We start from the raw sequence: 26,781 nt of genomic DNA, 5'->3' as shown, positions 1-26,781 counted from the left end.
CTGCTGCCATCTAGATAAATACCTCAGAAACAACCAATAAGAGCCAGGAGGGTCTTCGCGATGCCAATCATCTTTGTGTCCTCCCCCTTGCTTTCTGCTGATTCACCATGAATCCTCAGGCTAGTTAGCATAGCCACCGATGACGACGGATTAATGGTTTTTCAGAAATGGTAAGTTGTTTCTCTGCCATTAGCACATTTAGTAGTGCATTCGCAATACCAAAGCCAAAACTTCCTCCTGGCTCTGATTGGTTGTTTTTAGTCGGGCTATTGATCCTTTGCAACCACAAAGCGCCATGATGGACGTCGGAAGTGAAGATTGGGAGTATTGAAAAGAGCGACTGAAATTGTTTTCCCAAATTGTTTTTGTCAGTTTATTCATGGCTTTAACTTGTTAGAGTCGAGCTCATTTGTCTGTGAGTATAACACACCTGGTTGGGGTTCATAGATGGCGGTGTTTACAGAAGCTTGAAACAGCTAGCTTAGAAACCGACCTCCACTTCCTCCCTCAACAGCGTTTTCCCTTACACCGGAGCAGGATTAAAAACGTACAAAACAAAACATATGTGCGTTTTTTGACAGGCTTTTCACAGGAGCGCATAGGTTGTTTTGACGTCCGTCATGGCGGAGCGGGCAGAGTTTCGAAGAGAGTGACGTCACGTGCAAAGGGCCAATAGTAGCACCGGGATGAGGCGGAGGAACTCAATGTTTTCACAAATTATCTGTTTCATATATTGTAGTCAGGACACAGTGAGAGTTTTAACAAATATGTACAAAAATTTATTTATATATTTTTTAAAGTTAACACTGGAGTTTTAAAACGCAGTTTTACGTTTATAAAATTTGTTTGTAACAAGTAACAACACAAGAAAACTACATTCAACTAACAGAAGGTGGAATATTGTAGGTAGAAGGAGGGATTAGCATAGGTTGTCGACATCCGTGCCAGACCAGCCACAGTATTTGGCCGTGTGCCGCGGAAGAGTTCAGAAGGATTAACAGCAGCTGCTCCATTGCTTTCACTTTTTAATGTTTTTTTTTTTTTAATCCATCGTAATGGTCACTACAGACTGACAGCAATCTGTCAACATGCAGACAGATTACACCGAGTATGTACAGTATTCCTATGTGTTGCATGTCAGGAGATGAAGTCATATTTTAACAGGGCGCTACCTCAGCAGCACACTGCTGTGTGACTACCAGCATGGCAGATGCTTTGAGCGTCTCGGTGCTGAGTGACAGCAAACTGTCAGGGCTTTTGTGTGTCTCTGCTGGTGTTTTTCATTTAAGATGCTGCCAGAGAGGGAGGTTCCCACCAATGCAGCAGCAGCTGAGTGGAAAAAGCTCCTCAGGAGGCACATTTGAGCTTGTCAGACACAAGAAATCTGATTCAGACAACCAAAACAAAAAAAAAAGAAAGAAAAAATGAATATTGAGCAGGAGTCCAGTAAAGAGCAGCTGCCTCTGTTTAATTAGAACAAATCGAAGTTGGAAATGGAAAACAGGGGAAAACAACAGGGAGGTAATGTGACACTATTTGCTGACAGTTATTATAAGCGGGGGGGAGCATGCAGTCCCACAGGCAGGCTGCTGTTTGCGGAGGGGCAGTTTCTTCTTCTTCTGCCAGGCTGGCGCTGATCCCTCATCTTACAGGTTCACAATTATGTGCTTCAACCCTTCCTGCTGCTATCCATCCCACCCACCCCCCACCCCATCCCTCTGTAAGCAGCATTTAATTGTAATGGGCTGAGCTGGGGAAAGGAGTAATCAGATGAGAAGTCACATGGTTACACACTCTCTAACAGGGTGGGGGGATTAATAATACTGCCGCCTTGATTGAACTTCAGCTGCTTTCTCTGGTAAATTGAGAGGTGGGGCTGAGTGCAAAAAAAACAGTGACACGGAGGAGAGGGAAAGAAAGGAGAGTTGCAAAAGGGTGATAAGGGGTTCTGTGATAAGAACAGAGAGGAGGCAGGGATGGCGAGGGAGGAGGCAGAGAGAGAAAGGGAGTGGGAGGAAGAAAGAGCGAGGATAGGAGGCAGCGCAGTGCAGTGAGGGAGGGGTGAGGAGAGAGGGAGAGAGCGATGTAGAGACAGGAAGCCTCTGCTGCTACAGAGCCAGTGAGACGCAGGCAGGCGGAGGGGAAAGACGAAGAGAGAGAGGGAGAGGGGGCCTCCTGGTTTCTCTGAGACAGGCCCAGAGAGAGGGAGGGAGAGGGGCTCCAGGAGCACCACAACGGAGAGCGAGACGAGTGGGTGGAGAAGCAGGATCGGAGGGGAGGCGGGAGGAAGAGGCAGGGCGATAAAATCAGAACCAGGCTTTGGCAGGAGCAGAGGCAGAGGGTGGGACTTGAGCTGAGGAGGGAAAACGGCACAGGAGGAAACAAAGTTTTGAAAACTGAGGAAACGGCAAAGGGAGAGCAGATGCTGATGGCCAAAGCAGGAAGAGATCCATGGAAGAAGGTCAACATCTGTCAGCATGTTCTCTGACAGCCGGGCCACCGCCACCACACCTGGGGAGCAGAGGGGCTTCAAGGCTCACGCCCCCCACTTCATCCCATGGCTGCGCAACAGCCTGAAGGCTCACCACAGCAGCAGCGGTGGCGGCGACCTGGGGCTCAACGGGGCATACAGGTCCAGCTCAGAGGGCCGCAGCGCTCTGACCCCGCTGGAGAGGGCCAAGGGGATCGGTTTCTTCTCCAGCCGGGCCAAGAAGGGGGAGCTCCGGTGTAATGGCATAGGGATGCTGCCGGTGGTGCTGAGGGGGCATCACATCCTGCCAGGCGGCGTTGGGAAGCAGAGAGAGGACGGTCCTGCCAGGTGGAGCAAGACTAAAGAGCTGGAGGTGGAGCCCAGCAGCAACTCTCAGCTCAGCCCAGAGGAAGGACTGGCCGACAGCTGCTCCTCGCCGCCGCAGAGCCAAAACGTGGGTCCCGCAAGCAGCCCCTCAGTGAGCAAATACGGGCCTCTGGTGGGGCCCCATCCCACTCCTGTACCCGTGCTGCTGGCCGAGACGCCCGACTGCAATGTGCCCGTCGTGATGTGCATGGAGGACAGCGAGGGGAAGATGTGGGACTACACCAGTCACACCACCTACCGCCAGAGAGACGTCCACTCCTCCAGCTGGCTGAGCTCAGGCACTCAGCAGCTGATCGAGAGGCAGCGCGGGTTCAGCTCCAGCTTCAGCTGCGTCAACAAACACGGCAGGACTTCTCAGAGTCAGAGGGACCTGACGGCCCTCAACGGGCTCATCTTCTCCAGTCAGACCCCTCCAGGAGCCCTGGGCTGCACCGCCACCCTGAGAGGCCCCAGGAGGCCCCGGCCGAACTCGGAGCGGATTGCGATCCTGGGTCAGAACCAGACGTGGGTACCGCACAGACCAAACAGAGAGCAGGAGCCACAGAGGAAAGGAGTGGGCTGCAGCAGAAAGGTGGTCCGAAATCAGATCAAACGGGTGGTGGACAACCTGGAGCAGGTCCTCACTTCCCTCAGGGACATCCAGCAGGAAATCAAAGAGGTACACACACACACGCACATTCACACGCATGCACACATGCATACACATGCATGCACACACATGCATGCACACATGCATGCACACACGCATGCACACACGCACGCACACACACACACACACACACACACACACACAGTTGTTTGTTGATTTATGTATCATGTGTCTGAAACTTTGCCATGAGAGCTGCAGATTTGTCTCTTTTCTTTCCAAGGCTGAAGGGTGGGAACATAAACAAATCAGGGCCTTACTGCATCCTCTCTCATTAATTTAGACATTTTCCTCATGCAGAAAATGTTGGAGCTTTTGCAGAAAAAAAAAAACAACCTTGAGGGCATTTAGAGATAACAAGGCAGACTACAAATGCACTTTCTCAGCAGAATTAAACAAGCAGAAAAGCATCTGCAGCGGGGATGCACGGACCCAAAACATGTTGTTGTTTCTCAGGCTCTCCTTTCTTCTCCCCAGACACTCCAGAGTCTGGCACTTTGTGCTCAAGTCGGGCGTGCGCTTTCATAAAGGTGGATGAGACGGTAGTTATGGCCCATTTGCCAGATGCATTCAGAGGATGTTCAGACGATGCAGGGTGACATTAGTAAAAAGCCTTGCCTCTAACATCCTCTCTTTTCCACCGCTTTTCCCTCTCATGGACAGCTGCTGCTCCAGGCACAGCTGGACGGTAGCCGGCGCTCTTTTATAATCCATTTATGTCTGAATATCCGTGCCTCGTCCAGTAAATGTGACACGCAAATCTTTCCTCCTGGCGTCCGATCAGCGAGGTCACAGCCAAAGCCCAGAGGTAGTAACTTCATCATTGTGACTTTAAAGACTTCTCCCTGACAGAATTAACATCGCTGCGATGAAAGTTTATGTAGAATACACCAAGAAATGCGGGGGGAAAAAAGCGATTGATAAGGCTGCATGTATAAACAGAGGTGGCAAATGAAACGAGAATAAGTCGCTGTGGAAGTAGTGTTGCATTGTTGCATTAAGCAGTAAGCACTAATGTGGAAGAGAAATGGAGTGAGGCAAGGACAGAGGTCGTTTACTGGCATGGAAAAGTAATCGCACTGCTTTTACTATCTCCCATCACAACCACAATCTTGAAAAACATGAATTTTATTGGGGTTTTATGTGACAGACCAACACCGACTTGTAAGCTGGAAGGAAGACGATGATCAAGTTTTTTTTTAATTTTTTTTATTTGTGGTACTATTGTGAGAACCATAAAAGTCAACTATTTACTACTTCTTTTAACAGCATGGCTGTGTCTCCATGACACAACAATCATGGCCCCACAAACGCAAATACTGCTCTTGAAAAGCATTTGTAATGCGCTTCTTTAGGACACCAGTCACATAAAGAAGTTCGATTTGTCTTACTACACTGCACAAATACTTTCAAATGTTTTGATATTTACTCAAACTCTCGTTGAACAAACACTGGAGAAATTAGTGAAACTAACAATCCTGACAATACGGACACATCTGGGGAGGTTCGAACGTCATTAATTGTAATTTGTCGCGACAGCAATAAATCAAAGTTGTTATAATGATAAGAAATTTATCGCTATATAGATGATAAACCAGTGGGAGGATCTGTGGAGGGCAACTAATAACTGTGCCTTTATGGCAGAGTGGGAAGAGCAAAACCATTGGTGATAGGAAGTCATTAGAAGTCTCATTTAAAGTTTGCATTAAGTCAGAAACTCCACTCCTCTAGAGACACCTTGCTGCAACTTTTAGACGTATTTCTGCTGCAACACTTGAATCGAACGACGTTCAGCTCTGCAGAGGCCTGGTAAGGAGCCGTTCATTTGATTCAGGTGTGTTGGAGAAGACATGCACCATAAACTTACAGGAGGGTAACTCTCAAGGACTTGACTTGGAAGCTGAACTTTCAGCTCTGCATGCAAAATTGTACATGTGGCAAAATCCCCCCAAAACAACAACACTCCACTTCAGCCTGAACACAGTGAAACATGTTGGTGGCAGCAACGTGATGTGGGGACGCCTTCCTGCTGAAGAGACGGTGAAGATGAGGATGGATAGAGATAAATGCAAAACAATCCTGGGAGGAAACCTGGAGGTTCGCCTTCCATCATGGCAAACGTCCTGAACGTCTGAGCCTCAATGGGGTGGTTTAAGTGGTCTAGTCAAAGCCCAATCACTAAATTCAATTAGGAATATGTGGCCGTGCTTTGATGTTCAAATGCACTCGACTGTCAATGCAAGTTTAAAATATTTGGCAAAGAAAAGTTGCAATTAATTTCAGTCCATGGATGAGCAAACCTGGAAGAGACGAAGCCCAAAAGACTTTCAGCAGAGCGGCGTCTGCAAAGTTTGACTCAGTGGGGGGAAAGGATTCACATTAATTACAAAAATAAAACATGTAATTTTCTTTCATTTCACTATTTTCTGTTGGCTTTGTGCATAAAATTCCCAAACATACATAGGAGTGTGCGGCTGCAACATGATCAGCATCTTTGCTCAATGGAAAGTAGAGGAAAATTTGCATAGATCGTCAGTCTGACGGCGATAATCTGCTGATGTGTTTCAGTCAAGTGTAAAGACAAAAAAAAAAAAGAGCTGCACCATGACTCAGATCCCGAAGAGAAGAAAGAACCGCGTTAAGCTCGAAGAGCGGAGTGAAACTTTAATGACGGAGCTCAACAATAAACATCTCTCAGCTCCAACAGCGGAGCGTGTGTGTGTGTGTGTAGACCCGAGGGGTCAAAGACTTTGTTTTTTTTAACAAACGTCCTCGAAAGCAGCGAGCAGCGGATGAAAAGCAGCCCTTTTATCTCCTCCGATTTCTGACATTAACAAGCAGTACCTGCCCAGAGTCACTGCATGTGCATATACTACATGCACCACTTCAAAGCGAAATGAAAGGCTTCGCTCAAAAACCTGCTGCGGCTTTAACAGAAAAAAAAAACAAAAAGCAAAACAGGCAAACAAATCAGGTCATCCTTTGACATCAGCAAGGATGTTGTTGAACACAGAGGACAAAACTCATCCGGCATGGGCAGAGGATTTATCTGTGCACACAGAGCAGGTGGTGAGCTGGGTCAAACATTTTCCCCAGCGTAATTTTCTCCAATCTCTCCAGCCTCTGTCATCACGCAGCTGCCTGTGTGTCTGTGTGTTCGTGTGTCTTTGTGTTGAGCTTTTATTAGTGCACGCCTGCAGAGCATATACTTATTCTCTGCACCCATTTTGCATTCAGACATGTGTGTCATTTTTTTCTTTCTTTTTTTTTTTTGATAGATTATGGAGCAGGGTTTTTACTATCTGGGTAAGGAGCGTTAGATGGGAGGGCTGACTAAATTTAGCCTTCACACCACTGTAATAGTACTCTCATTCTGTCTTGGATGATTTTAACGTCTTTGCGATGTGGAAAGTAAAGATGAGAGGAAGGCCACCAGAAGTGTTTGCCGTAACTTTTATTATTTATTTAACCTTAAAGAAGCTTCAGGGCTGTAATTATTTCTATATGTTGACTCCATCTGGAAGAAATCTCCTGGTGACTCCGGAGTTTGATCTCTATGTGAGTTTTGATTTGAGGCCTTTTCTTTATATATATATATATATATATATATATATATATATATATATACACTGCTCAAAAAATAAAGGGAACACTCAAATAACACATCCTAGATCTGAATGAATGAAATATTCTCATTGAATATTTGTTCTGTACAAAGTTGAATGTGCTGACAACAAAATCACACAAAAATCATCAATGGAAATCAAATTTATGAACCAATGGAAGCCTGGATTTGGAGCCACACACAAAATTAAAGTGAAATGTTCCCTTTATTTTTTGAGCAGTATATATATATATATATATATATAAAACAGAGTAGCCATTTCTTTTTTTCTTATTTAGGACTTCTAAAATGTAACGTAGGTCTTCATTTTGTCCCCTCAGGCAGATGCAACAGCCATCCCAGTGAACCAGGCAGTAATCAACAGGTCTTAGCAGCTTTTGCTAACGTGTAAAAGTGAAACCTTCCATGTTTGTTTTAAAATCTTAACCCAGACTGGCATCTCAGCAGCACCTAAGTGATCCTTTAACTCTGCACATTTAAACCAGATCACTGAGATCTGCTGAACAAGTGCTGCTTGTTGTTTCCAGTTTCGGGGCGTCGTGGGACGAACTTTCTCTGCCCACCAGGACCAGCTTTTGTTCATAACATGTTAGTTTGTCCTGTGCGATTGTAATGTCATCGTCTCATTGACTGGTACTACGCCTTATTCAGGGTCCTTATTGTGTCTTTCTTCTGAAATCATTCAATTAACGAGAGAAGAGCAAAAAATGGTCCAAACCGAAGCAAGACGGAGTCAGATTGAAATGCAGATTGTTGCGTCGTTAATAAAAGCCTGTCTGTTTGGTAATGAAAGCTGAAGGTTAAATTGTTGAAGCCTCGGAGCTGAGACGTCCCGATTTGAGATGTTTTTAAAAGCTTTTTGCTGGGGGAACAAAATGGATGTAAAAGCAGTGAGGTGTTTTAAACATTAATCACACTGAACAAAGGTGGACTTTGAGTCAGGCCATGTGAACATCTGCCTCACTGCTTCCTGTAATTAAGGGACCCCCCAAAGCAGCAGGTTTATTTATTATTTCTCTATTATGTCTCCTCTATACAGCAGCTCTTCATAACTTCCTAAATATTAGTTCTCCTGAATCACAGCTCCTTGGCAACTCCTCCACCTTATATTAAAGGCACAGAAATATATAGACCTATTTGATATGAGGGAGGGCAGAATAATCTCCATTTTCTGTCCACATGAATCAGCTGCTCACCCACTACTTCTCTGAGTGGCTTTTGCAAAAAAAGAAGGAAAAAAAAATCAAAGCACCAATACGGGTTTGTGATTAATCTGTGACTAAACCTTATGCGTCCACCACCTCCTCAACACAATTCAAACTCAAGATAAACTGTAAGACATGGCCCATCGGTACAATGCAGAGCTGAATGATGAAAGTATTTCTTCTTTTTTCCGAAAAGGTTAAAAATGTGAAGTGTTTATGTCCAGATTTGGATTTTATGATCCAAGTTATTTGGCGTCTACTCCTGAAAGCAACTCTAAAAATGGTCTTACTTGCTTAACTTTAAACTATGGCGTGACGGATACAGCGACGTTGATCTATGAACGTGTCAGACGAGCCAGAACAATTAACAGCGATCCCCTCTGTTTTAGTAAAAACAGCTGGTAAGTTCCTGAGGTCAATCGCTGCACACAGTGAGACGCCTGTTCCTGGTCCTCTGCAGTCTGGCTAAAAAAAAAAAACAGAGCTGACGATGTACAGCCGGGAACCTGCGAGGTATACGTCTGCCTCAGACTTGCTAAGCCACCCTTCATCTTTAGTTTGTGAAGCTGCAATAAAATATTTAGCTTTCAGTTTTTTTTTCTGTAGCAATTTTTTTTTTGCCGTTAAAGTACGTAAAGGTTTCTGATGAGAGATCAACTAGCATCTGAAAAAAAAGTTCCCAAACGCCAAAATTGAGAAGTTTGATATTCCCACTGATGCTACTTGAAGTATGTGGAAAAGAATGTCAGTGCAGCATATAAAACCAGGACATATAATATCTTGCAAAAGTGCGGATACTCCTTGAATGTTTTTATGTCACGACTGCAAACCTCCATCCAATTTTATGATCATTGTCGCGATAAATTACAATCAAAAACCCAAATCTGGCAGCATTATCAGAATTATTTTCATTATTTTCTCCTCTGCTTGTCCCATACGATAAATATCAATAAACTTGATGCAGTTGTTGTGTGCACTTTAGTGATACAAATCATTCTTTATGTGACTGGTGTCCTCGAGGAGCGTATTTGAAATGGGAATGTTTTTCAAGAGCAGTTTTTGTGTTTATGGCTCTCTAACAGATGTGCTATGCAATCACAGCTATACACTTACCTCCAGATAGAAGTAATGAATAGTTTTTTATCATCACTTTTACTATTACCACGATCATACCATTAGATAACCTAATAAAACTTTAAAGTCTAATCATCCACCCCTGGCCTGAATTTGTATTCAGCAAACAAACACGCTGTCCAAAACATGACCGTCCATCTGAACTTTCAGGCCAGATAATGAATTCCCTGTGGACAAATAGCTGGAAAGAAGACCTGCCTAGTGTTTGTCTAAAGTCATGTATTGAACACAGAAAGCATGTGGAAGAAGGTTTTTCATTCAGAAGGGAACAAAATTGGACTTTTTAGGTAGCAAAACTATGTTCTGTTGAAACACAGTAGTGGCTGCGTTATGCTAAGGGGTTTTGCTAATGCTTCTCTTCTTGACTCTGGTGTGCTGAACACAAAACCGTGACCACATTTTGTTGACTTTTATGTGCAGAACAATTTTAGTGCCGTTTCTTTTCACCCTACCACTTTAGACACTTTATGGAGTTCAGTCACAGATCATATTATCAGATACGATCCACTGAGGTTTGTGCTTGCAGTGTGACAAAATCTGAAAATGTCCCACCTACAACAACAAAAGTCCTTCTGCTTTATGTTAATTGATTTTATTCTTTGTAACAATTAAGGCAAAAAAAATAAAAAATAAGCCAAAACCAGTAACTGGTGTGATTTGATGTGATGACCCGAAGTGACTTCCTGACCCGAACTTAAGTAGGAATCCAAAAGCAATTTCTTTTAATACAAAAGGGACGATCTGCAGCTACACACATTTAAAAAGGTGCATGATTTTATAATTTCATAATTTAATTTACCCATTCATTAATAGAAACCATGCTATAAATGCTCTCTGATTCTTCAAAACATGTCGACTTCGGGAACTTTACAGTACAGAAACAAAATCTGCTTGCAACAGATTATAATTATTCCCTCTGGGAGAGTGTCGCGGATAATTTGTGCTTTTATTTATAAATCATTCTGTGTGTTTTCTAGGTCGTGCAGCAGATTGACTATCTAACCTCCTCCATTGATCTGGATGATGAGGAGCAGCAGAGGCCTGGAGGAGAAGCTCAGCCTCCCAGCGACAGCAGCTACAGTTCAGGCTCCAGCTCCAGTGAAGTGACAGTACGCGACGCCCAGCAGAGGGCTTCAGGAGCTGAAAACCAGCCAGGAACCGCAGACTCCTACGGAACCCCCAGCAGAGAGGATCACAGCAGAAGTCAGCCTTCGCAGAACGGGCAGCTGCGCTCCGTGACCGCGGGCTTTCTGTCAGAAAGGAGTCGGATTGTTCAATTAACTTGTGGGCGGTCCCCTAGAAAAACTTTGTCCCGTGTGAACACAAACAGCCTCCCTCCGTCTAGAAACCCGACCACCCAGGATCACGTTCTGTCTCCTAAAAGAAGCCTCCCTGCTCGGCCTCCCACTCCCGGGCTGTCTCCGCTGACGGTGAACCTCCATCACCCCGGCAGCCCTGGATCACAGCCTTCCTCCCCTCTGTCTCCAAAGTCTTATCCACCCCCCGCCCTCAGCCCTTCTGTCATCATAGAGACCAAAGTCGGGTCACTCCAGACCCCACAAAGCGATCTCCCATCTGCTGGCCCATTTTCGCCGTCGCTAACTCACCCTCAGTCTGCCAGCTGCCCACCCACCAACTTTGAAACCAAAAGTTTGCCCCTGCACGACAAAGAGCGGCGAGCGGCCTCAGCGGGACCCTCGAACGCCTGCGCAGCCAAACCACCCGCGGGGCAGGGCCGCAGGGCCCGCAAGCCCCCGCCGTACCCGCACCACAGACTCTCTGAGCCCACAAAGAAAGTGAAAGAGCCCCGCAAAGCTCCTCCGTACCCTGAGAAAAGAAGGCTGCTCTCAACCACCGTGTGAGACGATGCAGCAGGAGGGGGGCGGCCGATCGAACAGAGGCACATACACAGCACCAGCCACATGTCTGCGGGAGTGGGGAGTGATTTAAGGCAGCTTAAGGCTCGCCAACTTCAGCTGAGATCAAGTTTCCAGGGCAACGGGATGCAGACGCAACTCAGGGTGAGTAAGTCCAGAACAACTGCGTCACTGCAAAAACAAAATCTTATCAAGTATTTCTGGTTTAGTTTCTAGTGGAAATATCTTAGGATACTTGGGGAAAAAGACAAAACTAACTTAGAAGCAACTTTTCAGCAAGAAATGGGAGCTTGTTTTAAGTCAGTAACACCTTAATGTTGATGAAAAAGGACTAGTTATAAGTGAAATAATCTGCCAATTGAACAAGAAATGTTCCTATATTACAAAATATAACATGGGGACACCTAATTAGTACTTGTTTTAAGTCAATAATTAAGGAATTGTTGACTTAAAACAAGCCCCTCTTTCCTGCCATGAGATTTGAGTACTTGAAGCAAAAAGGGCAGAAGTTGACTGCAAAAACACAAAATCTTATCAAGTATTTTTGGTCTAGATTTTAGTGCAAATATCTTAAGACAAAACTAACTTAGAAGTAACAATAGTGCATTACAATATGGGACGCTAACTGGTACTTCATCAGTATTAAGAACTTATTGATTTAAAACAAGCTCCTACTTCCTGATTTCATAACATGAAGTGAAACTTGACTGCAAAAGCACAAAATGTTGCAAAGTATTTTTGGGTCTAGTTTCTGAAATAAATTAAAACTAATTTAGAAATAACTTTTCAGCTAAAATAAGTTGAAATATGGGAAACCAGCCACTTTTTAAAAATCAATATTAAAGTAGTTAATGACTCAAAACGAGCTCATGTTTCTTGCTGAAAAGTTGCCTGCAAGTTAGTTTTGTCTTATTTCAAGCGTATGGAGATATTTGCACTTGAAGCTAGGACCAGAAATACTTGGTAAGAGTTTTGTGGTTTTGCAGTGCTGGTTCCACCCTTTTCACCTCCCTGCTTCTCAAATCTCCTGGGTGCACGCACGGGGCCGTAATGACATCTGGCCGGCTTACCGCTCAGGTAACAAGAGCCTTTGTGCAGATGTTCAATTTGCACCCCGGCTCTGAGAACTCCCACGGACTGCACAGCTAAAGGGCAGAGGGGAAGGCATTATTAGCCAGAAATCTGAAGGAAACAGCAATTACCTCAGAATGGCGAGACAAAGATAGAGGTGATTACTTTATTGCACCTCACTCCAATGGATCCCGGCATAGTCACTCATATATATCAGCATCGCCTGTGGTCGGTAATTGCTGTCAGGAGTCGTGATGCTATGATGAGAAGTCGGCGCGGCTTGAGCTGCTTTGGCTCGACGGTGTGAGAACGCACTCGGGAGAGGCAAGGTCAGGGATCTGCGGTGCATCTAGAGGCAAGAAAAAGCTCTCATAAAAAGAGAAGCTTGGCAAGGCCACAGAGGAAACGTTCGGGCCAACGTTGGGGTGCATGTCAAGGGAGACAGGGGGCAGCTGGCGATACGTTGTACCCTTCACCCGGCCCCACGGTGTTACAAAAATCCCATCTCCTTTGCTGCCTCTGGCTCGACCCACCTGGCCTCCGTCTCCATCTGTTCCCCTCTAAATGTCAAGGGGATGCAACAGGAAAGAAATAAGGAGCTGGTGTGTTGGAGAGGAATGCCAGCCAGATTGATTACATAAATACAACACAGGAAATCAATAGCTGTTTCATTTAGGACATAAATGCTGCTTTATTGGATCCTTTTCTCTTTGTGCCGACCTTTTTGAACAGGATAAAGCTGCCGCTAGTTTGCAATTTATTCCATTGTGAACAAATTCAATGAAACGATCAAAATCGGCGGTTAATCTCATTATATTTACGCTGCCTGACTGCGACACACGTTCTCATATCAGTATCAGTCCTTCTAAAGCCCAAGACATTTCACAAGACATGGGCATTATCGGGTTTAAACAGAGTTTCTGGAATGAGTGAGCGATGCTTTTATGTGAAACTATTTTCAGATAGGGATTAGCTGCCAGATTTTCCAGAACCAGGACGTGAGACCGACTCGAGTAAATTAGACTTCTCCGATTTCTATGTAAATCCTTTAAAATTCTGCATGCACCCTGAATGCGAAATCTTTCTTTTACAAGTCTTGATTAAACACCGAACAAATTACCACACGAGTCTCTGAAGGAAAAAGAATGAGCAGCTTTTCCTTCGCATCTCACAAACACGCATAGTGAAGGAGACATTGCCTTACATCTGATGGTACCAGGATCACTGATTCGCAATCAGGCCAACTGGACTGAAATTACTGCTGCACTATAAAAGAATTACCAAAAAAAAAAAAAGTTCAGAGTAGGATAGATTGCTGCAAAGCTAATGGCTCAATGCAATCAACTCTCCACTGTCGCCACATACTTGTTAAGCCATTTGAAATTGGTCGGATTTATTTTGAGCTATATATCAGTGAATTATTTTACACTTGGACTTATTTAGGATGGATGTAACTCACTTTGAATGAAATGAATTGACTATGTTTCTGCATAATGAATCTACATAGTGAATTGAAGTGGTATTTTTTTGTGAATTGGCTGGCGCTGTATAAATAAACAGATTTGATTCGAATGACTTAAATAGATTTAACTAAAATATATAAGGTTGAGATAAGTAACTAACCTGCAACCTGGACAAAAACTAATTAAATTCAACCAGTTATATTCATTTTTATTGAATAAAGTTTGTCAGTTAAAATCTGCAACATTGTAGTCTGATATTTGCTAAATTAATGACATACGTGACTAGCTAGCTACAGTGTCTTGTAAAAGTTTTTCTTCTTTTTGAAGAAGAATTTTGTCATTTTAAAACCAAAGATCTCTATACGTTATGCGGGGATTTAATGCCATAGACAAAATAGCACGTAATTGTAAAGTGGAAAGAAAAATGACTAACAGCTTTGCACATCTAGATACCAAAATCTGAAGTCTTGCCAGATTCTCAATTGAACTTTGGTCTGGACTTTTACTAGGCCATCCAGACAAATAAATATGCTTTGATCTAAACCATTTGCTCCTAGCTCCGAGACTGTTAAACGCTGAAAGTGATGTTTTTCTCTCTCTTTTTTTATTTTTGAACTTCTACAAACAGAATAAATGCATAACAGATCACAGCAAAGACCACTAGCTGTGCATGTAATTCACTCCAAAGATCCAAATACTGTTATAAATGTTAAACAGGGCTGATTAAAGTTCCCCGAAAATCCCTAAAACTAAATACAATACAGTATTTTGGAAAGTATTCAAACCGTTTTTCACATTTTGTCAACTTATAGCCACAAACTTCAGTTTATAAACGAACACATTCTAGCAGATAATTGTATGGGAGGAAAATAATACGTGGTTTCCAAAAATACAAATTTGCAAAGTCTTCATCAATATTCAATCTTTCCAGTTGCAAGTCTTTGGGGATGTGAATCTACCAGTTTTACACATCAAGTCACAGGCATTTTGCTCATTCTTGACTGCAAAACACCTCAAGCTCGGTCAAATTGGGTGAATAGAAACAATAAACATCAATTTTCAAGCCTTAAGATCTGCAGTTGAATTAGGTTTGGACTTTCACAAGGTGTTTAGGAACCTACACCGATCCGTCTTCCCAGCTTCCATGGTTCTGGTGAAGTGATGCTCCCAACATTGTGTTTCATCAGTGCAGTTTATATCTGACACCAGGTCACATTGGGGATGCTTTCCACAGAGTGAAGTGCATTGTTGGTTTTCCTGTCACACGTTACATTTTGCATTTAGGTTAAAATGATCAACGTTGGCCTCATCTGACCTCGGTGTCTTCCTCCACATGTCTGCTGTGTCCTTTGTGTTGCTTGTGTCAAACTTAAAAACAAGATTTCTTTTAGGTCCCGCTCTTCTGATGGGATATTGTTTTATTGACTCTAACTGTGCTTTAAACTCTTCATGAGGTTTCTTAAAACCTGAGACCTTCACAGCTGGGGAACTTGTAAAGTTGGAGGACTTGTAAAGGCAATCGGTTGCACTCAAGCTACATTCACATGCATGCCATTTGTACCACTTGAGATTTATGTGGTTATGTTGGTCAGCCACATAAAGTCCTAATAAAACAAGTGCACAAACGTTACATGAAGGGGTATGAATACTTTTGCATGGGAATATATAAAGTCTCCGTTCACATAGCCCATTCTTTTAGCCAGGATCTAACTAGAACAATAACATCCATTTTTTATTTATAACCTGTACTTCCAACAAGCTGTGCAGGAGCTCTGTGTGGTACACCTCTGCTCCACAACATCCTGCATGTTCCTCCTGATAGCTTTTTCCTGTGATGCAAGGAACTTTTTCTGCTGGTGTCAGACAGTACGCTGAGGTGCTGATATGTGCTCAGGATCTGGATGACAGAATCGAGGCAGCTCTGGGCCCCGCAGACGGAGAGAGCTGATGGGCAAACAAAGAGTTGTTGAGAAGCAGAGATTTACAACTCAAAGGAACAAACAGCTCAACAGAAACGGGCCAGAATTTGGCCGTCAAACTGCAGCAGAAATCACAGGTTCTGCTTTGCTGCGAAGGTGCGGGCCGGTTCTGCGCAGCATGTCAGGAAATCATTAACACCTCGCTGTTCCAGGGAGTTTTCAGCGGGTGAAAAAGCAGCGATTTTCAGGCTCAGAAACACTCCTGAATGAAGAGTTTTCAGCGCCGACGTGCGACTCTTGCATCAAGCGAGCAGACACCGGTTTGTAGACGATCTAGATTTTCTCTGGATTTAACATAATGATGGATAAATCCCTCCTGACTTTCTATCTCAGTAAGCCCACAAAGATCAGCCAGTCCATACATTCCCATATGTGCCTCTGGATTTAATAGATCCTCCCAGCAAAGCCTCTTCCTCCCCCCAGAAATTACGGGGAAACAATAGAGGCTCTCTATCTCTTAGAAACATTTATTTGAGCACAATATATGTTAATTGACTACGCTCACGGAATACATTTTAAGGCTAATTTTTCATTACTCTAGCAGAAAGGGTCTCATAAGTCTCATTTGGAGGCTCCGACACTGGCTGCTTCCCTAAACCGGTCCAAATTAGGAATGCATTAGCGGCGCTTCTAGAAATTACGGCTATTGGGCAGATAAGATGGGACATAAAAACGCAATCCTCGCCGAGGCCCGGCCCTGACAGCTCTCAGAATATTTAACGCCTCGACACAGGCAATCAAATTCCTCCTCTCTTTTCATGTTTACCCTTCTGACAAGGCTACGGCAGCTTCAATCAGACCACGACTGATGTAACCCGACAAAAACACAAGAGTTATCTCCACCGAGGTGACAACGTGTCTTTATTCAAACACCCATCAAGTTTCATCATGATTCACAGCAATCAACAGGTAGAAAAAGAAAGGACGCATGTACAAAATTAGTAACGCAAGTTGTTTTTTTTGTGTCTTTTTTTGTGTTTTTTTCCCCTCAGAGTCAGGTCGAGGTCCGGGTGTGATCTTTTCCTGTTCTGACCCCCCCCTGAGAGAGAAAGAGAGCCTGGATGGTGACAAAGGGACCCGGCGTTTCCTCCGCTCCGGGGGATCGCCTCGACACCAGATGAAAGACACCGAAGGTACGCCGCCTATCCCAGCTAATCCAAGAGCAGAGTCAAATCAGAGAAATCCTCCAATCTGAATTCAATCCTTGGACACTTGTGCTGTTTGAGGGTTCGGATCAATGCCGGTAAGATAAAGAGGCCGCAGAGCATTACAGAGAAAGGGGAGAGCAGAGAAGAAGAAGAAGAAGGAGTGAGAGGGAGATGAGGGGCATGTGATAATGAAGCACTTCTGAAACCTGCACAATATTCTCACTGATCCCCACATGTGGCACCGAGAGATGAAAGCCAGAGGTTCGAGAGGGAGCGAGCGCTGGCATTTTTATTCCTCATCTAGAAACCTCCAAATGTCTGTGCATGCTTTACATTTTATTACTTTTGAGTTAAACATCTGCACTAATGTTCCAGACTTCAATTTCTAGATTCCCCACCCCCCAGCTGCTTTTATAGCATTCGACTACAAAACTTTGATCTGGTTGGGGATTATTACTACCAGAAAACTTAAAGCAACGCTGAGGTTTCTTTATTATTCAGCTCAGTGGGTAAAGAGCTGCTTCAACACTTCTGGCACTTGAGCAAAGTGATATCAGCTCCATTTGGAAATCTACAATCCTACATTAAATATACTTTATATCTTCCAGATGTTATTCTTGTAAAGTCGCACCATCTGTTGTAAAAAATAAATGGGTTTGCTTGGCAAAATTTAAGAACCAGCAGTTCTAAGAGTTCGTACTGTTAGAGGCCAATAAAGTAGAGAAACGATGGCCCTTTTTGCATCTTTAAATTAATTTATTTCCGGTCAGTGAGTTGGACAACAAGGGAAGATGTGATAAAGGAACTTACCTCAATATTTATGTAAAAAAAAAAAAAAAAAGCTTTTATTTTTGAGACATTGACTTTTTAGCACTTAGTCAGTGGAAAAAAGGGAGTAAATCCAATATTTTTCCATATTCCTCCAGACCTTTCAGGACTCTACATCTTACCAGGCATGAGCTGGCTGAAGGTTTAAAAAAGTTCTGGTTTCAAGTCTACAAGAACGTGCTATTATGCTTCTTCAAAAACATCATTACAACTGATTATATCAATATGTCAGCTATTTTCTGTTTAAGCAATTAGGCCATGTTATATAATTTTGTTTTAATGTATAGCATTAATACTAACCTCACCGTACAGCGAGTTTCACATATAGACTCAAACTCGTCAATAGTTTGCATTTTGATTCTGTTTTGTGACGTATTTTTAGAAGTAGTTTAGTTTCATCAGAGGGAAATGGCAGGAAACGAAAACCTGGCTGATGTTTGGAGGGATCAGACGCAACGCTTTGAGTTATCTGCAGCAGATGTAGATAAACGGAGACGCTGAAGTGCTTCTTTCAACAGCAGAGCGGATCGCAGCGAGACAGAGCAATTTCTACTTGTTTGGATGCGTGCTGCCGCTTCACAATACCAGGGATTACTCACTCTCCTCTCGGGATTACACAAGATGCATAAATCTCCTGCTAATATAAAATGTATCTAAGCTGGACAGACCCCATCCCAACACCAGGCTATGCATTCCCACACCCACCGGATCAAACCAGAATCTCTTTATGTTACAAACTAAGAAACAACTACAGAAGCACGTAATCTAATGGCCGATTTTGATCCAGAAAAGTCTGGATAATCAGTTGATTCCTTCATCTTTTGTAGAACAAATCCCAAAAACAAAATTAGTGAAAAAGGCTGGATATGTACTACAACTGGTTCACCGTGTCCCCTCAAACCAATATTAGCTTCAAGCTGCTTCCGTTTTCGGTCGTTTCTCAGGAAGAAATCCCAACAAGCAGAAGCACAGTTCACCGAGGTGCTGTGATTGGTCACAGCAGAGCGAGACTTCTGTCCAATCACAGCTCTTCATGTCTCGTCCGACCAATGACGGTCAACTTGGAAAGCTGAGCGCTGAACTTTCCATCTCTTTGGGTCACTGGAATTAAGAAAGGAGAGTGGATTACTGCTGGAGTCTGTGCAGCATCACTTAACATTAGATTTATGTAGGTATAGATATGATTTCTGCTATAGCTGTGACTCCTACAGACTAAATATCAGACGTCAAAGCTATGATGAGGTTCAGAAGAGAAATGTTTTTGCAGAGAAAAATATGAGACATGAAAGTTTAAAAAATGAGACCAACATCAGGTCTGTGCTAATGTACAACCTTGATTTTTATCTTCTTATCCGTCTTATGGGTTTTTTGTTTTATTTCTGCTGTTTAATGTTTAGAGGTTGTTTTTCTCTAACAACTTGATCTTTTTTGCAAGAAGTCTTAAATATATTTTGAAGCCCTGACTTGTATCTGCTTTTTAATCTCCCATGATGCAACTGTCATCTTCCAAACATATTTATGACAAAAAATATAAATACCAAAGCACTAACATATCATCATATATCAATATTTTGATTTATGGCTGTTTAGCTGAGCTTTTATATATATAAAAAATAAAATGTAAAAAAGAAACAACTTAATTATTCTTCATACATTAAATAGTAGAAAGTATTTGTTGCCATAGAAACAACAACTGGAGCAGTTAATTTTATGACGTTTGGATGAGCAGACATTTTTGGACACTGCAACAAAATTGATTTGATGGGAACATTATTTCTTCGTACCTTTTCATAAGTAAAAATATATAAACATTTTCTAGATTCTATATTATTTTGTATTTATGAATACCAGTAATCTCAGGGAATCAAAGTCTTAATCTGAAGACAAACGGTACAATCATAAACAGTATGACAAAGAAAATATTCTACTACTACTACTTGACATAACCCAACACAAAGCGGTTAATAACACCATTGTAGCAATAACTTCAACACATTTTAACAATATTTATAACCATAACTGTAAAGCTCAGTAATAATGGTTATTGTGATACATTTTCAAACACAAAGATCATGGCTGCTTGAATAGATGTTTTGGAATAAAAAAAAAAGGTAATTTGTCTGGCAACTGGACAGGCTCTGTTATTTGTCTGAGCTCAGTGTGTTAAGGTTAGAATAACTTGTATAAATTAAGGTTCATTTTTGCTTTCTATAATTTATTAGTATATTTTTTGTTTTGTAGTTCTGTTGCTAAATGAACCAGTTAACTAGATTATTTCCACCTAGCTCTCAGGAAAAAAAAAGTCCTAACAAAAGAGCATTATAATTACAGCTGCCACTAGATGGAGAATGAAAACTCAGAGTGCAGCAATAAATGAATCACAGACAATTAAAGGCCAGCAAGGGATGCAAAATGTCTGGTTTTGGATAAATTATTCAGTGTTAGAATAGAGACGCATGCAGTTCTGATAAAAACCAGAAAATAAAAACATAAATATTTTAAAGCTGAAAAAAAAAAGAAAAGAAAATAATGAATGGTTTGTATAGGTTTAAAATAAGTCAATACTTTTAGCGCATCTTTGCATGTAGTTACTATTTTGTCCAACAGGTGTCTCTGTTTGGGTTACCGAAACCTGAACATCCCTTCGTGTGTTGCAGCAGGAGCACAAAAAGTGCTTTAGGGCTGTAGTAATTAAAAAGCCCCTTACATACTGTACTACACGCCGATAAGCAATCTATGCCTGGAATTCATCGCTCCCGCTGTTTCTCAGTGATGGGATTATCCTTAAGTCTGTCATCGGCGCTGAGTTCGGAGCCTGTAAGCCTCTGTACTTTAGCGTCTAATCTGCTGAAAATGACAGCTGAAGTAAATTGCCAGTCGGGGTGACTAGTCAAATCCTGCTAATCACAGGCTGGAACTGAAGCCCCAGTTGGGGATTTCGGCGGGAGCCGGAGAACAACAAATAATGCTACGGGGACGACTGTGAAAACCCACTCACAGCTGGAGCGCACGCTTCGCAGGGGAATCTGCAGGGAGCTTGCAACGTGATAATGGGAGGGCTGGGGGTGTGTGTGTGTGGAGGCAGAGAAAGAGACTGATGTGACAGGCAGAGGGAGTTGATTGAACACTTGGAGACACAATCAATTCCTCACCTGTTGATTCTCCTACAGTAAATTCGTCTGGCTTCAGAGGTACGTCACGCTGGCCTGTCACTGCCGTTTCTGACTGGAGACGCATCCGCAAACGACGAGGAGGAAACGGTGGAAAACAAAAACAAGAGATTAAAAAAAAAAAGAAAAAAAGAGAGAGATAACAGGCGGCGGCACAGAGAACAATGTCATTTGCACAGGAAGGAAGGAAAAACTAAAAAAAACAAAAAAACAAACAGAACAGAGGAAAGAACTCCGATTCAGCATCAAGGTCAAAGAGATGTGTTTGTGTATGCGATGTTGTTTCAGTCCCCTCACTCTGAAGTTATTTTCTCCGTTTGTCTTTTCCGTGCAGGGCACACAGCCAGAGCAGGAGGAGGAAACATGTTCTCTCTCTCTCTCTCTCTCTTTCTAATGACGCGAGTGTCAGGAATGTCCTTGCTGGGGGAAAGGAGGCGTGTCAAGGTGTGCCTCGCATCGCCTCGCAGACCACGACCGCATCAGATACGGCAGACCGCTGCGAAGTGACCGTCCGGACATTAACCTTCCACTGAAAACATTACGTGCAGAGATACAACTCCAAGTCGGACTCCAAAAACTAATAAAAGTTTGTATTTCTGACTTGCGTGAAGTTGTAAAACGTTGGGGAGGCGCTGAGGCCATCGTTAGAGGATGAAAGCTGTAAACATGCAGAGGTGTGGAGCTCATAGTGGGTTTAATGGATGAGAGGAAGAGACATTTAGAAAACTAATTAAAATCAGGTGATTGTTGGCAGAGATTCTGGTAGTCAGATAAAAACAGGAGATTAATCCAAAAATTCCCCCGTAATTTAGCCACAATTTTAAAAAAATACTACTAATAAGTTAATAGTGTGAAAATGCTATGTTAGCATCCAAAACCTCTATTCTGACTAAAAAATATTAACCAAATGTAGCAGAAGAACTGATATTAATTTCCATTCATTCTTTCCCTTCTTTAAGAAGTTTCTTATTGGGGACTTTGGAGGACTTCCAAGCAGATAAGTCCCAACCCTTTCCTGAACTTTTCCAGATTTTTGGAAGGTTTATGACAGTGTTCGTCATCTAAACCAGAACCAGGTTAAGAACCACAGGTACAGTGGAAAATCCTGATCTTAGAAGCTTCAGAGGCCAGTGAAATGTTTTTTAAAAGAATTTATCTGCATATTCTCAGTCGGTCTGGGTCCTTAATCCAGAAATAAAGTTATGATGTGGAAATTTAAAAAAGAACAGATGCCATAAAACTTTTTTTTTTTTTTTTAAGAAATCTCAGTTCTTTCAACTATGTAACTATATAAGAAATAATAACAGACATTTATCCAGAGCTGGAACATGATAAAAGGATTTTCCATACAGATTGAGATGAGGTGGATGAATATTGTGACTCAGACGTACAATAAATCCCTTCACTAACGCCACACGTTAGATGATTTCATGCTGATCTAGGAAAGTCATGGTTTTGTTGACAAATTCTGCCATTAAATGTCTATTTTGTCACAGAAAACAAGATCAAAGCATCAATGGTGACATCTCTTCCCCTACCCCCCACCTGATACCAAAATGTGTTGCTTAGAAGAAGAAATATGAAGCTGCAGAACATGAAAGTAGCCTTGAGTTTGACATGCGTGTGGCTGGCTGAAATGTTCATTATTTGCCGGCTGTGCAAAAAGATGTTCAGCAGGAATTCGCCTTGATTTTCTGACATTTGTGCAGATAACCGAGTAATGAAAAGCTTTTATCTCTCTACTGTCAGCGTGTATGAGGCAGAATGGAAACATCAAGCAGCAATTCTTTAATGCTGTTCGTTAGTTTGCCTCGGCTTGAGAGGGTTTGTGGCAGCAGGTTGTCAAGAAATAAGATTTTTATCTCTAAAGGACGCAGAGTTAAAGGCAAACATAGGTCAATCCTATAAAATCATGCAAGACGGGATTTTTATGCCCCAATTTCATGTGGCTTAATGCCACTATTGATTCTTGATCAATTATCGTTTGGCTCTCATCAGTATTCAGCTGGTGAGGTGGCCATCGCTCCTTGGGGATCAAGATCAGCTGACAACATCGGTTCATTAAAAACAAAGCCACAAAAGCAAAAAAAAAAAAAAAGAAGCAGAAATTAACAGCCTGGTTTCATACTTACAAAAGCGTTGGCATATTCAATTTTGGTTCCTTTCAGCTCAGCTTTGAACTGGGTGAAAAACAGGTATGATTTTCCCTGAGGCCTGAAAGAAATTAAAGACAGAAATGTTTAAACAATAATGATCCCAACACACAGTCTCTTCAGTGTGCACTGCTCCGTGACAGATCCCCTTTCTTTTTTTTTTTTTTTTTTTACTTTCAGATGTTTGATCTGATGTTTCAGATCAAACATCATTTTATATCAAAGATAACAAAAATACAGTCAAACAGCAGTTAACCGATTTAACATAGTTACTCTTATTTGACTGTGGCCCTCCGTTCTTCACAGAAATTTTTTATTCTAACCACATTGGTCATGTACAGCATCTCAATGCTTTGACCAGGCCACTCCAGTACCTTCATTTTGTTTTGAGTCGTTCAGATGAGACTTGCTGCATTACACCAGTTTTTTGTTTTTTTTCCATTGCCAATTTGACATTTGTCACACTGTACAGCCTTTCTGTTTTCAAGATTTTTTTCATAGCAATATACGACGAGCAGCATGTCGATGAAAATGTCTGAAGATTTCAAGTTTTTCACTAGAAAATCACTTTCCATCTGCAATGTCAAACTGAATGTCGGCCACTGATGCAGCGAAGCAGCTCTAGACTTTCACATGACTGCCAGTTTCTGACACTCTGGATCTCTTTTGCAACAAATCTAAAGGAATCCAATCCTTCTGTTTGACATTTGTTTTTTCTTATTCTTGAATTGTCATTTTAACTAAGACGACCTCCAGGACTTCAGATGTTCTGGGTTCCTTTGTGACCTCTGCGATGGGTCGTCAATGCACTCTAGGAGAAATTTTTGGAAGATTGGTCAATCTTGGTAAAATTCCCCACAGCTGCAACTTTTCTCCATTTGTGAATAATGGCTCCGACTGTGGCTCTGAAACCCTTTCAGATAGACAGATGTTACAGACTTTCTGTTTCTCATCTATTCTTGAAGTTACTTAGGCGATGATGAGTTGTTTTCACATGATCTTTCGGTATACTTCATGTTGTCAGACGGGTTATACGCAAGCGATTTTCTCCCATGTTTCCGAAATGAAACAAATAATGAAAAATTGCCGGGTATTGCTTGACCACAGTTGCTGCTGCAGAGAGTTGCACAACCAGTTATTAGGTTTAGGGGTCAATAACATTTTCACACAGAGTCATGCCAACCTGACCCTACGTGAAGGTAAATGCAAACTGGGTTTTTTCCTCTTAATAAATCATTAATAACAACGACTTAAAGCTTTTCTACAAATCCAGGTTATCTTTGTGTGATATTAAAACTTTTCTCATCATCTTACCCATTTAAATCTAACAAAAAGACATTGTTAGAGGTTTTAGTTGATTGTTTTTTTTTTTTCTGCAACTGTCACAACTGACTAAAAAAATAAATAAATCAATGAGGTGACTCAGAGGAGCCGCAGATGGGACACGTTTGCGATGATGAGGACGGGGTCGGCCAAGTGAAGAGGAGGAACAACCACAGACAGTTTGGTTCGGTGAGTGGGCAGGTATTACTCATGTTGAGAGGAGGACACACATCTGTTCACACAGTCACATTATGGGAATGAATCTTCCTTATCAGGACGGACCTAAAGGATTCGTTTCAGGGGAAGACATGTTTTGAATGCAAATCGATTAAGTGTCGGCAAGTTGTGCCCGTCTCACCTCCACACGGAGCAGGAAAACAGCTGGTCGTCTTCGCTCAGGCCCACACTCATCAGCCATTGCTGTTTTAGAGCAGAGCAATATTTCACTGTCGTGCCAGCTGGGATTAATAGTAAATAAAACTTTAGGGTCCGAGTGATTAAGACAGCACATACCTCATTAGTTCCTCCTTGTGAAGCATAGGTGAAGATGCACTCATACTTGCTCTGAAACAAGACAGTAAAAGGTTTAATGCCAATTAGTACAAAGTCTGAACAACTTAATTTAATAATACATTTATTGATTTATTTACTGATTTATTTATATTTAGCAACAAATGAATTTATTAACTGACTGAGAACATAAAAAAGTAATTCAAACAAGATTACTATTAAATGAAAGTCGTGTTTTAAAAAAAAGTAAGAGAGTCTCTGACATTATTTTCTGTCACTCAAACAGTTCATACTTTGTTTTTTTTTAAATAGATAACCTAAATAAATGGGAAGCATTTATAATTTTATCACAGGGAAACAAAATGCCCAAAGTGCTATTTTTAGCATTTCGTGTCCAAGTTCATTGTTACATGAAGAAACACCAGGGGCTCGTTCTATGAGTTTAGAAAGTTTTCTCCTTCCGAATTATTTATAAGTCTTCCAAGGCTGAAAAGTCTGAATACATTTCTTAAAATACTCTTAGAAAGCCTGAAGAGCTTTTCTGATGAAGATCATTTTAGGATTACACGGAAACCTGAAAAGGAACGAGGAAAGGAATCTTTTAAAATACCGGTTCTTGAAATGTCTGCAATAAGAATCACCCCATCAAACGTTTCACTGGAAATTCATTGGAAAAGCACACAAACAAAGTAAGAAATAAAATTTCATTCGTGTCAATTATGCTGTAACTGCCATGATGAGGCTTTTTCCAAACATGAGGAAATACCTTCTAATAATCAACATGATATTCCATGGAACACTCTTTAATGCTTGTACATCAAACATTCAAAAGTTTTAGGCTTATTTTCATGAAAATCTGTTCAGCGCCATTAAAATAAATAAATAAAAACATAATAAAAAAAAGTCTCATCCAATCAATGAAGCCCTTGTGGCAGATGAGCTTAGACGTGTCAGCGTTTCACTGGCTGTGTGGTCATCACTCCGCGACTACAATTTACCGATGGAATGTAGTTTTTCCGCTTTCACCGTTAAAAATGCCAAACTTGACATATTCATCGTGAATATTTTAAAGATAAAAATGGGTTATGTTATTTTTTTTATCTTTTACAGTTTTAACTCGATAACAATGTCAATTGTTATACATTATGTATGTACACAGACCTACATAATGAATTTGACTTCCTGTAAAGGAACGCTCGGGTTAAAAATATTGGCAGGTTTTCGTTTCCAAGGCAACTCAATTTAAATGAGCAGTCGGTGGCTTCAGAAAACAAGAAAAGCAACTTACGACTTTCTCAGAGAAAGTGTGCACAACTCCTCCCGGCTTGACGTTGAACTCCACTACCTTTGTCTGCTCGGCCGAGACACACAGGGACATTGAAATCCCCAGAAGCAGAAGAGACATTTTACCGAAGAGCTGCATTTTCTTCCTCGGTCTTCTTTGATGTATGGTGTTACACTCCGACCAGTCAATCCGAATAAGAAGATGTCCCGTCGACTGTTAATGACGTCAGAGCCTTCGTCACGCTGCGAACCACTGCCAGCAACAGCAATTACCTGAAGGGAAACGCTAAAAAATATATTTAAAAACAAGTAAAAACAATAATAATAATAAAAAAAGCACTTAGTTTAAATTTGATTTCACATGGTTTGGAACTCCTTTCCATAAGAAATGGACACGCTCACTGTGGCCTGTTTATCACCACACGGTGACGCTCTTTTTCAACTAATACAACGTCCATGTTAATAGTCAGTCATCTGTGTTAAAAGTTGAAATATATGCATGTTATAT

At 41.9% G+C, this 26,781-nt stretch overlaps 2 protein-coding genes across 3 annotated transcripts; one reads left to right on the top strand and one right to left on the bottom strand.

Moving 5' to 3' along the window:
* Nucleotides 1-1,745: 1,745 nt before the first annotated feature.
* Nucleotides 1,746-23,101, top strand: LOC103138561 (actin cytoskeleton-regulatory complex protein PAN1). Of its 2 annotated transcripts, XM_016671837.1 has the most exons (4): nt 1,746-3,515; nt 10,445-11,488; nt 16,850-16,990; nt 21,338-23,101. In XM_016671837.1, exons 1-2 carry the CDS (start codon nt 2,478-2,480, stop codon nt 11,327-11,329), a joined length of 1,923 nt encoding a protein of 640 aa, XP_016527323.1. In that variant the 5' UTR covers nt 1,746-2,477; the 3' UTR covers nt 11,330-11,488; nt 16,850-16,990; nt 21,338-23,101. The 2 variants fall into 2 exon arrangements, with proteins under 2 accessions (XP_016527323.1, XP_007552864.1); XM_007552802.2 differs by lacking the exon at nt 21,338-23,101 and having other exon boundaries at nt 16,850-17,846.
* mydgf (myeloid-derived growth factor) lies at nt 16,696-26,504 on the bottom strand. Its single transcript, XM_007552712.2, has 6 exons — nt 26,278-26,504; nt 24,993-25,043; nt 24,838-24,899; nt 23,136-23,217; nt 20,986-21,058; nt 16,696-18,934 (listed from the first exon to the last, which is right to left on the bottom strand). Exons 1-6 carry the CDS (start codon nt 26,410-26,412, stop codon nt 18,855-18,857), a joined length of 483 nt encoding a protein of 160 aa, XP_007552774.1. The 5' UTR covers nt 26,413-26,504; the 3' UTR covers nt 16,696-18,854.
* Between the last annotated feature and the right edge of the window lie 277 nt (nt 26,505-26,781).

The sequence above is a fragment of the Poecilia formosa genome, unplaced genomic scaffold (genome assembly GCF_000485575.1).
Source record: "Poecilia formosa unplaced genomic scaffold, Poecilia_formosa-5.1.2 Scaffold52, whole genome shotgun sequence".
In the NCBI taxonomy this organism is placed as follows: domain Eukaryota; kingdom Metazoa; phylum Chordata; class Actinopteri; order Cyprinodontiformes; family Poeciliidae; genus Poecilia; species Poecilia formosa.
This window is presented reverse-complemented; position numbering and strand designations above follow the sequence as displayed.

Bases quoted from the DNA above. Each gene is read 5' to 3' on its own strand.
- LOC103138561 (XM_016671837.1), top strand. From the start codon at position 2,478: ATGTTCTCTGACAGCCGGGCCACCGCCACCACACCTGGGGAGCAGAGG. The intron at 3,516-10,444 runs GTACACACACAC...TGTGTTTTCTAG, and splicing joins TCCAGCAGGAAATCAAAGAG to GTCGTGCAGCAGATTGACTA.
- mydgf (XM_007552712.2), bottom strand. From the start codon at position 26,412: ATGCAGCTCTTCGGTAAAATGTCTCTTCTGCTTCTGGGGATTTCAATG. The intron at 25,044-26,277 runs GTAAGTTGCTTT...GTCTTGTTTCAG, and splicing joins ACACTTTCTCTGAGAAAGTC to AGCAAGTATGAGTGCATCTT. The intron at 18,935-20,985 runs GTGAGGAATTGA...TCTTAATTCCAG, and splicing joins TACTGTAGGAGAATCAACAG to TGACCCAAAGAGATGGAAAG.